At 30.6% G+C, this 11,600-nt stretch overlaps 1 protein-coding gene across 1 annotated transcript; it reads left to right on the top strand.

Annotated features, from left to right (window-relative positions):
• Nucleotides 1–1,269: 1,269 nt before the first annotated feature.
• LOC140965125 (uncharacterized) lies at nt 1,270–3,085 on the top strand. Its single transcript, XM_073425192.1, has one exon. It carries the CDS (start codon nt 1,670–1,672, stop codon nt 2,897–2,899), a length of 1,230 nt encoding a protein of 409 aa, XP_073281293.1. The 5' UTR covers nt 1,270–1,669; the 3' UTR covers nt 2,900–3,085.
• The last annotated feature ends 8,515 nt before the right edge of the window (nt 3,086–11,600 follow it).

The raw sequence follows: 11,600 nt of genomic DNA, 5'->3' as shown, positions 1-11,600 counted from the left end.
ACCGTGTCCATCTCTGTGCTTTCTCTATGCTTATGTTAGTGTAACACTTATCTAGTGGATGCACAATTTTAATATTATTCATCATATCTAATATATGAGTTCCACCTAATTATCGGTGAGTAGAAAAACGGGCACAATTGGTGAATAATATTTCAAAACTATATATATATATATATTCAAAGTTCTGAAAATTGTGAGATGAAGAAAAGACCACTTTTTTCAAGAAATAAAAAAAATCATGTAATTAAATTATTTGGATCTGGTCAGCCTTATAGACAAGTCTTTTAACTCATTTGAATAGTTATTAATGTCAAGTAAGAAAATCATTGAAATATTGTAATATATACTATGCTATTGGAAGATTAATTTAGTCACATTTTTCTATCATTTTCGGAATGAACCGACAATTAAAATATCTAATTTTCGGGAAATATAAATGAAAATAAATAGAGAAAAAGACATAAAAGGACTGAGATCTACTTTTGAAGTGAAAGCGACATTAGGTCATGGAGTCAAAGAAACATGGCCTTCAATGAAAATAAAGCCATTTTAATACTGCTTCAAATAATTGTCCGCCCTTATCCCTATAGGTTTTATAGGCATGCCATTTCACTTTCACAATCTGTCAAAGGTTCCACTCTCACCATCACAAATATCAATTTGATTTATTTTTTTAATATAGAAAAATTAATTTTATTTTCATGAAAAGTTTCCTAAGTAAAGGTTCATTAATTAACCCTATGGCTTACGGTTTTAAAGTTAATCAATTAACTGACCATTGAAAATATATTACTTACAGAATATTGTTTGTATTTGGTATACGTAAATAAATCAAGTAGTTTAATTACAAACATGCAAAATATATTGTTCATTGGTTGCGTCAAAATGTTCATGCTTCAGTCGCTATAATAAATCAAATAGTATATAATGAATCGTACGTCAATGCATATTTCAGGACTTCTGATTAATTTTCATTTTCATTCAGTTACGATTCTAGTCTCGATTTTGAGTGAATCGGAATCCAACTTTAACTACTTCGGCTTTGATCTTCTAGAGACATTCGTTCACCGCGTCTGCTTCGAACCGCAACAGAAAGAATCTATACCTACTAACATATGAAATCAAATCTAACAAAGAACTCAAATGATATCTCTCAAAAAAGTTACAAGAAAAATTAAAATTTCTTAAATTATGGGTCAAATATTATTTATATAATAATAATGAATAAATACATGTTGCAAAACCTAGAACAGTAATTTCTAGCTCCACCAACTCTAGGTTAAATTTCTTGTCACTTACCCTATCACCCCACGTGCACGAGGAGCACAATATAGGACCTTTTTTTATCCTCTTTCACTGTGTACCCAATGCTCCAAAACCGGTGATGAGACAAGAGGGAAAGATATACATAGTATCTAATTCTCCCACACAATAATTAATTGCACGTTATCCCCCTCCACCTTCTCCACCATCACTGTCACTGGTTCTGCTTCCCAGATTTCAACTCCGAATTATGCATTCATGAAGCAGTTTCCATGCCCTAACTTCCACTAATAAATTACAGAACAATCTTTCTTTTGGTCTCACAATATTTTCATAGAATTTGCATTGTTCACCATGTTCAATTAATATATACACACCTACTGTAGTTAATTCCAGAGGTTGAGATATGTTTCCTTCAAGCAACAGTACTGATAACCCTTTGGAGTCCTTGTTCAGAAAAGCAATTTTTTGTGATCAAAACCCTATTTCCACACAAGATGACACTCCAGTTTTCTCCAACTTCCCTTCGCCGTTCTTCGATGAGCACGAATTGCCGCTGAACCAGATGTTGTCTCAAGGTCCTCAAACGGTTGGGAGCGGTTTCTTGATATCTCACTGTCATGAGTCTCATAATCGTGATCCTGAAGGAAAGGATAGAGCAAGGTTCAATGTTGTTAATGCGTCGAAGTCGAAAGAGAAATCGCCCGAAACAACTCCTAGCCCGGTTTTAACACCGGTGAGGCGTCTTGGAGTGGTTCCGCGGAATAGAGCTGGAAAGAAGGATAGACACAGCAAGATTTGCACGGCTCAAGGTGTAAGGGATCGGAGAATGAGATTGTCGCTTCAGGTCGCGCGTAAATTTTTCGATCTTCAAGATTTGTTGGGCTATGACAAAGCAAGCAAAACCATCGATTGGCTTTTTAGTAAATCGAAGAAGTCGATCAAGGAGCTAGCCAGAGATCAGCCACATGAAATGAAGAACAATTCTGTTAGTGATGCAAATAGCAGGTCTTTTATTTCTGAGTGTGAAATACTATCTGGAATTGAGGAGAATTCAAACACTGAGATCAAAGAAAGTAAATTTACATCAAGAAATGCAGAGAGTCCAATATGCATAAACAAAAAAAGTGGAAGATCAAAAGCGCAAAAGACGACGAGTAAGTCGGCTATGAGGGAGTCCCGAGACGAGGCCAGAGCAAGAGCAAGGCGTAGGACCAGAGAGAAGATGATGATGAAAAGGCTGGGGATTTTGAGCCACTGGAGCAAATCAAATTATGCAGATATTCATAAAGTAGGGTCTTCAAATATCCCATTTGAAGAACCAAACTCAGGTTACCAAGAAAGGGTTTCTTCTTATAATGGTGATTATCACAATTTACCTGATGTGGGCACAATCGAAAATTTACTGCGGTCTTCGAGCACTTCGTCGATTTCTTGCCCTAATCCAGATTTTCAATGCCCTGCTGCGGTTTCTGCCGGTTTTACAAGCCTCACAGAGACCAGCGGCAATATCTTGGGATTTCTTGGAAACTGGGAACTGTTGAACAATGAGAAAACAAATGCCAGTGAAGTTTCTTTGGTAGGTAACCCTAACTCCATTTTCTTTGCCTCCCCAAAATTTCCATTTCATCACTAAGTGAAGTTTCCTTCAAGGCTGCAGTGTGTATGTAAATTATTTAAGGGTTATGAATTGTGAGTAGTTCGAATCATATATATGTTTCATTGATTGTGATTCTCGAATTGTGGCTGTGTTCATCAAATCCCAATAATTGCGACATAATTAGCCAACAAATTTTCTTGAATATGTATCTACCTGCTATTAATTAAGTGTATATCTATGAATTATGTCAAAACTGTATCATAGATTTATTGTTCTTCTCCTTATGTTTGTTCTTTGGATACAAAGTTTTGGGCTACATTCTCCTTGGAAGGATTTTAAAATCTATTAAGAAAACAGGTTGTTTTGCAGATATAATAAGACACAGTTCAATAATTTAAACCTAGAAACACTAACCATGGGGAATCAATCAAGGAAATATTTATATTCAATAAGTTTATGATTGGCATCCACAAAGACATAGTCCTTAGCCATACGAATGACCATGGCAGATACCCTTGATTTTTTGCTGTGATATTACTCAAGAAACACTACATTTCACAGAAAAGAAATGAAATCACGGTCGTAATCGATGTTAGTTCTCGATGATGCGGTAAAAATGGAAGGGCCGGAACTCAAAGTATATGTAAAAATGATGATATATGAACAATATATGACATGGTTCAAAGTGTTCATTTGATGGGGTTGAAGCTTCATGGCAACTTCAACTTCATGTGCCTCACTAGTCACTTCTTTAACACACCACTAAATATTCCACTTCATATATATTTGTACGATTATTTGTGAGGCTTGAGTTCAAATTCTAAAAATGAAATTTCCCTAATATAATGTTTCGCCAAATCAGTTCAGGAATTTCTGATACTTGATTCAAGGTTTCCTTGATCTCTAGTCCATATACGGAGAGTTTAAGATGTGAAATTATTGGCAGCTTATTTAATTTTTGCTAGCTTACTTTAGTGTGTGACAAAATATTTAGCCAAGATCCATTTTTTCATGGGAAAATTGTAAAATTGATTTGTATGTTGGTTTATATAGGTTTTTTTTAATTCTTATATCGAAATTTGGACTTAGTCCTACAATTTAGTTTTTTACGTTTTTAGTCCAACTTTTGTATGAGTATTGACATGACGTCAGATATATAATAAATTTTGATACTGTGTAAGTAATGTTTGATGTTATATTAGCACTTTATCGTACCAAATTTAAATTTTAGAACCAAAACCTAATCCAAGTCAACTTATAAGATTTTTTTTCCCTTTTTTTTTTTAAATCTCATTGGAATACAAATTCTTCCACTGGCATAAGATATATAAGAAATATTCGTCAAAACTCTAATCATATCATATATTATAAAGAAGAGAATAATTCCTCACTAAACCTAACATCTAGTCTGTCATTTTAGTAAGATTTCCATTCTGGTTTTGAGTCTTCTACAATGGTTAGAAAAAAAAAAACACCCTTTGTCATTCTATGGAAAAATTCTAATAAATAAAAATAAATTTACAGTATTTTGCATTCACATTTTAATGTACTTAATGTATTTGACATTTATCTTCATATAATTTTTTTAACTCGCTAAGAGAGGTAAGTGTCAAATACATTAAATATAGAGGACGTAATGCGAAAAACCCATAAATCCACTGTTGTTGAAATTAAATTTTACACCTCAAGTAAGACTAAGGAAAATTAAATAATCATTTATTTCTCGGAGCATTGTGGATAAAGTGTCAAGTTAGTGCTATTTAATACTGTAATTGGTAGCTTAAACTTCAATGCATGTTCATCTTATGGTATGAATTCAAGAATTTATTCCATAATTAATACGTATGGTGTATTATAAATACTTTCAACTACCTTATTCCCAGTTTACGTATGAAATTTTTTATTATATTTTGGATAAAATATTGGTCGTATAATAATTGAGAAATTCTATAAATTTAAAGATTTATTAGGAAAATCAAAGAAGGAAGTAGGGGAACGTTTTGTCACTAGAAATTGAATATGTATTTTCATAAATTTAATAATTAAAAACTATGTAGGATTTACATTAAATTGTTTTTTTTAATTATCATTAAATTGCTTTTTTTAATTCTACAAATATTTTTGCACAATTTATCTCGAATAAGTACAATAAATTCATTGAAAAGTATTTGGAATCCTCAACTCCCACAATTTATTACAAACTTCAATACATTATATTTAGTATCGAAATATTTATAGTTCTAATTATAATCATACAATTTAATTTGTTAATTATTTTAATATCATGGAATTTTATTGCTCTTTAGAAAGTTCAACTTGCGTAAGCTGGAGTCATTCAATCCACGGGTGTAATTATTCTGAGTTTTGGAATAAAATAATATTTAAGAGTTTCGAATAAAATAATATTAGTGTTAATGTAAATGTCTCAATAAAATGTTTTATATATGAATATATGTAAATAAAAATTCTATTTTTAATTAGTTGCAAGTGCAACCAAAATATGAAGAATATATTAATTAATAAAAAATTAAGAAGTCCGATTAGTGAGCAGTGGAACATTTAATTACTATTAGTCTAATATAAACCTCTCGAGACGTAAGTTCGTACCCACGTAAAAACAAAATAAAAAACCCAATGTAAATAAACAAATAAAAAATCAATGTACGTACATGTGAAGCTTATCGAGCTTGACTTGTCAATTAAAGCACGAGTTATTATATATCGAATCCCTTCACCCAATGTTATTCACGAAACAAATTTATTATGAAAAAAGTTATATATTATGTCAGATCGAACACTTATCAATTTATCAGAAGTTATAGTCGATGATAATGATGTAATTCAAATCTTTTCAAACTTACAACCACCCAAGTGCCATGATTTGATCGTTATCCTAAACAAGACAATTTTTGAACTCCAATAATCATTCTCTCAATAATTACACTTGTTGCAATTCGATTGGCAACAATCTCATGGATCTTATTGTTTGGCTAAAAGTACAATTTAATTATTTTACACTTTAATACAATCTTCCTCTCAACAATCCTAAACTTCTTAATATGAGTTTGGCTAAAAGGACATGAGTTTAATTTACACTTTAATACAAAAATAATCATAAATTAAGATCTTGCTAATAATTAAATATTGTGTGTACGTGTGCCTAGCTAGTGAAATAAGAAATGTAACATATTTCCAAAAAAAAATGAAAAAAAAAATATTATTTTAAGCTCGTGCCTGATTATGTTATAAAAATTAAAAATTAAAATATTTCATTTATGCTAACATATATAATAGCTCAAAATTTTAATTACATTATTGGCGTATTTTTTTCCTCATAATATATGATTTATTGTGGTCGACAAAGGACAAAATAATTCAATCCATGATATACACAGAAGCTAGCTAGGGAAAAATTAAATTAAATGGACAAAATTATATTGCAAGAATACCTTACAATTATTATTGGCAATCCGACAATTATTTTTCTGCAGTAACATAACGGCGGCCTGAGTTTGAACAGTTCTTTTTATTAATTCCTTGCACATTCCCTGCAAAATATTTAATTCGATAATCCATTAACAGAGTTCATAAGTTCTAATATAATCTACAAAAATATAAAGTCCTAAAATCAGACATTATTAGAAAAATAGCAAGATCACATCCTTCTTTTCGTTTTATCTTTTCACATCTCTTAATCTCTTCCAAATCCGATCGCGCAATATGTAAGCAAAACACGAACAACCGTACAATCGAACAAAAATAAACCAAACTACACTTAGAATAAATTTACATATAAATTTTTTACTATGAAGGTCGATCTAACAAGGTAAATAAGATCAATGTGAAAAACATATTGTCATCTTTATGTTTTCCTCTTAGCCATTGAATTAAGTGGTATGTTGCTGTTTACGGGTCGTTTTCATTTTGACTGGAAATCCAATTAGAATTTTTGCTGTACTAGCTCTAGGCATCTTGCAGATGCTCATGCGCGACCCAATAATCCGCAACTTGCGTGTCCTTGTGTATAAGCAGAGATCGACCAATTCTTTTTTAAAAGATGACGACAAATGAAAAGTTTCAAATTGTGTTCATATGTGCTGCGTTGGAAAATATTTTCCTCATCTAAATTTGTTTAGGTTTTTTAAGTAATAGAAATTAGGTCTTGACCCTATAAATAAAGGTTTTTCTTTTATTTTAGTCCTATTTCACAAAGTGTTGGATGTGATATCGAAAAAATATCGACATGTCCAGCTATGTGAGTACTCCCATAAAATAAAATGTAGGAAAAAAATCAAACTTAACACAAAACACGGTTCAACCAGCCAGTGGCAGAAACACAGTGCTTTTCACCCGGGTAGTCCAAAAATTTTTTAAAAAATTTTTATGTAAATTTTTGTATAATTTTAGATAAATTTGATATTAGCCCGGATAGATCAATTTAAAATTTTAAAGAATTTTAGAGTTTAATTCTAACCCGGATAGAATCGGATTCCTGGCTCGGCCACTGCAACCAGCAGACGTCACTTATTACATTTCCTGGATGATCCGAGCTAGGCATGCAGTCTTGTGCATCTTTTTAAATTCAAAGGTCACACCCTTGCCAACGCTTACATAAATGAAGAAGATTAAACGGTAAAAAATTTAAAAATATTATTGCCTGTAATAATTTATTATTTTAACAATATATTTATAATTCAATGGATTCCCTATCAATTTATATGAATTTAGAAATTTAAATATTAGAAAAATAATTATTAATAAACAAAAATAATAGGGGTAAAAACAGAAAATATATATTATTTGGCACTTACTCCGGTAGTGGAAGGCTGAAATTTTTTAATTATTGAGATATGTAGTCTATGAGCAGAGAAACACTCAAAACTATTCCATAATTTTCACTACAAAATTTTAGAAGCAATAAAACATGACAAATAAAATTTATTAGATTTTATTCTCATTCACAGCAAATAATAATGATTTTTCTTAAAAAAAATGATATTCCATTATTTCATAATTTTAGTAAATTATTAACTTATTGTATGAATGATATGATTTTGGTTACGTACGAATTTTAAATAAAAATACTACGTTTTTAATTTTCCAAAATTATTACCTTATTCATATTATTAAACTAGTATATATCAAACCCAATCAAATTTAAAAAATGATAGTATATATATAAAAATAAAATATGACACATAAAAACATAGATTAGCCTAACATCGTATTAAATACTATTTTTTTTTCTTTTTTTTACTATAAATATTATTCTTAATTTTCTAGTAGTATATTAAGTATAAGCCGAAGCACATGGCCTACTAGATGTTGCTAAACTCGAGAAATGGACAGCTGCCTCTAAGCTAACACGAAAAATATATTCTGAGTTGTTTCGAACTCAAAGCTGCAATCGAAAATGGAGATTTACAAAGTCCATGTGATACCTTTGTCTCATATAGATTAAAAAACGAAGTTAAATTGGTTTATAATGATACATTAATGTACATATAAAAACAATTTGAGTTAACTATTTTCATAAAACGATGACAGATATGAAATAATTGCTACAAGAACTTATTGTGCAGTCACGCAAACACGAGACTGATCTCAGAGCGTGACAGTCCGGACATGTGTGTGTATATATATTTGAAAGTGATAGATGAAACCTCTTCCTACCCATACTATCGATAGCTTATTCTATATGAAATTTTTAATCTGTCAAATAGATAAATTTTATCGATAAATCAAAAAATCACGGATATAACACATTGAAAAATTAGCCGAATTTTTTTGAGTAGAGCATCTTACGAATTACACGAGTCAATCCGATTTAGTTTAAAATGAAAAGTAACACTTTTAACATAGAATGAAATATTTTTTAATAAATCAGATCGAATATATTAGTGATCTGTTTCATAAAATTGTTTCGTAAGACAGTCTTACACAATTTTTTGTGAATTTCCTCATGTATGTTGTGTACATATGTGTACTGGATAAATATATAGATAAACAAAGAAAATTGAAAATTTAGGTAGCTGTCTAGACGTTAAGCGTTGGGTGGCCACCGACCTACCGATATTTAGAACACCGGCTAAGAAATTTCCCTCATTTTCTGAACTACTGATATAAATTAAGTTAGCAACACATTCAACGAAAAAGTAAAGATCACAACACAGCGATTTATAGTTATCATTTTTCACGCAGTACTGGGCTGTGAGGAAATCGTACCCTAAAAAATAAAATCTTTAAAACTTATTTTTAGTTCTATATAAATTTAAATTTCAAATCATATAGAGTCGCCAGAATCTACCTGCTCCATGTAATCAACCAAACCATGCATGAAAAAAGATTTTAAAAAAAATTGAGAACAATGAAATCAAAAGTATAATACAAGAGTAGAAATTAAACAATAACGATTTATGACTGATTCTTACTACATACACGCGATTAATATACTCATGCATGTCTGTAACAGAATTCGAAGACAAGAAAAGAAAGAAAATTTATGCGGAAATCACCTGCAGATCGATTAGGTAACGGCTGGTAGAATCTCCTTGACTTGTATACATACATATATATATGTATGATTCTTGAAATTAAGGTTTGAGTTTCGCCAGTTTCATTGGCGAAAACATGGTACAGTGTCGTTATGTTAGCATCATTTAATACCCGAAACAAATAAATATACGAAGAGAATTAAGAAAAGAAAAAGCGATGCCTGTGTGTGTAGCATGTATGTATATCGGGAAATTGATCTTCAGTCTTCAGCCGTCGATTTTTTTTTGTGTTCAGTCCCTGGGTGCTTTTTTAGTACCACATTTCCACATTAAGTGTACCACATTTTGTATGACATAGTACCACAATTTTGTGGGTAGGAAATGAACCCAAAGAAATATTTTGATTGGGGATTTTTCACCAACTTACCGTATGTATATCAGTGTGTGTGTGTGTGTTATCACTTATCTTGGTTAATTTTGGAGAAGCAAATCCCTAAATCCAGCGATCTTGTATCAAATATATAAAAAGGCTTATGCACGCGCAATCATGCTAAGAAATCAAGAAAAAGATGCCCTCCCCCCTAATTAAGTACCATGCAATCATTTTTGCGCCTCGTATATATACAAATTTAGCATGAATTATGGTAAATATTTCACTCCTTTTTTGTGGCTCAGTCTTTCACTCCTTTTATGTACAAATACAAAATCATATATGTATGCCTAAATAGGATTCGGATCGATCCTATAACTAATCAAAAGTTGATCTTTGTACAAAAAATTAGTTTTTTTGCGTATTTACTCTGATTTTCGCGACTTCCGATATCGTCGTCAAAGTGCCACAATCAGGGTAAATGCAGCTGAACTTAAGAACTTTGGCGAAAATCATACTGAACAATTAAAAAAAATACTATTGAACAACTAGCACCAAACTAACATGAGAGGACTAAAATTATATGTCGTTTATATTCTATACGTACAAACTAACCTAATATCTAATTTTTACTTGGTTCATCTTCAATAGATCAAACAATAGAAAAAAAGGGCACTTTTAGAGTTAATTATTACCAAGTTTAATTTTCATAAATTTTCTATATTTAGGCCTATAATTTGTGGCATGTGAAAATGATAGTTGCGTGGGGGAATAGGCATGTTAGGTTCCTTAGAATACGCTCGTTGTCTTTTAGTTTCCATGTTGAAGCCTCTGTGTACAGTATAAAGAGAATTTTGTACGATTATAAAGTTGTGGTAATTATATAAAAAAATAAAATAATTAGAATTTGTACCATATAGAAAGATATGGTATAAGATTGTGTTTTCTCTGCGCTAGATTTCTACTTCAATATCATGATCAGCCGTAATTTCATTAACTTTTTGCTTCCTGAAAAAAGAAATTTCATGAAAAAATNAGTTTTTTTTTTTTTTTTTTTTTTGGTTTCAACTTCGATTTGTTGATCTCATCATGTGTTAGATCTTTTTGTACTATTTAATAATAATATGTTTTTTTGGTGTGTCATACATGACTTGTAAGTAATATATGTGATGAGTCATTGGACCCCTATTTATTTTCCTTTTTTCATTAATTTTTTTTATATTTATATTACATTATATCTATTGTTAGAACGGCTTAAGATTACTTGAAAAAAAGAAAGAAGAAGAAGAAAAAAGAAAAACAAACTTTAGATGATGAGATTATTATAATTTGTTTTCGGATCCAAGTTTGAGGTTCAAGAAAAGTGATTTTGTCCAATAGAGGCCCAGTCCAAATAGAGGGATGATAAATATCAAATGGCATTATTCACTCTTTAGTTTACTTATATAAAAAAAATTCTTGCAAATAATATTCACAGAATCCAGACCAAAGAGTTAGAGAGTTATGACTCTAATAATTAATAATTTTTTATTTTAAGTTTTGAAAAGCTTATAAACAACTAATTTGTATTCGTTAAAACTATTTCTTATGCCGAAAACACAGCTTATTGGATTGATTTGGGACACTTATATTTGCTTCATAGATGAGTTAGTGATAGGCTCATAATAGTTGCATTTTTTTTTTGTCATGTCTCTCGTTGTTATCACTTCCAACGTGCTAAATTGACACATTTTTGTGTGATTTTATTGTAGGAGGAAGTTTTCTGCTCTCGCGATAAATCTGGACTAAAAAGGGTGATTTTATATAACAATTAAAGTTGTCAATATGATCTTAGTGGAAGAAGTTGATCATAAAAATTCCGAAGATGTTTTTG

This window comes from Primulina huaijiensis, chromosome 18 (genome assembly GCF_012295235.1).
Source record: "Primulina huaijiensis isolate GDHJ02 chromosome 18, ASM1229523v2, whole genome shotgun sequence".
Taxonomy (NCBI): Eukaryota; Viridiplantae; Streptophyta; class Magnoliopsida; order Lamiales; family Gesneriaceae; genus Primulina; species Primulina huaijiensis.
This window is presented reverse-complemented; position numbering and strand designations above follow the sequence as displayed.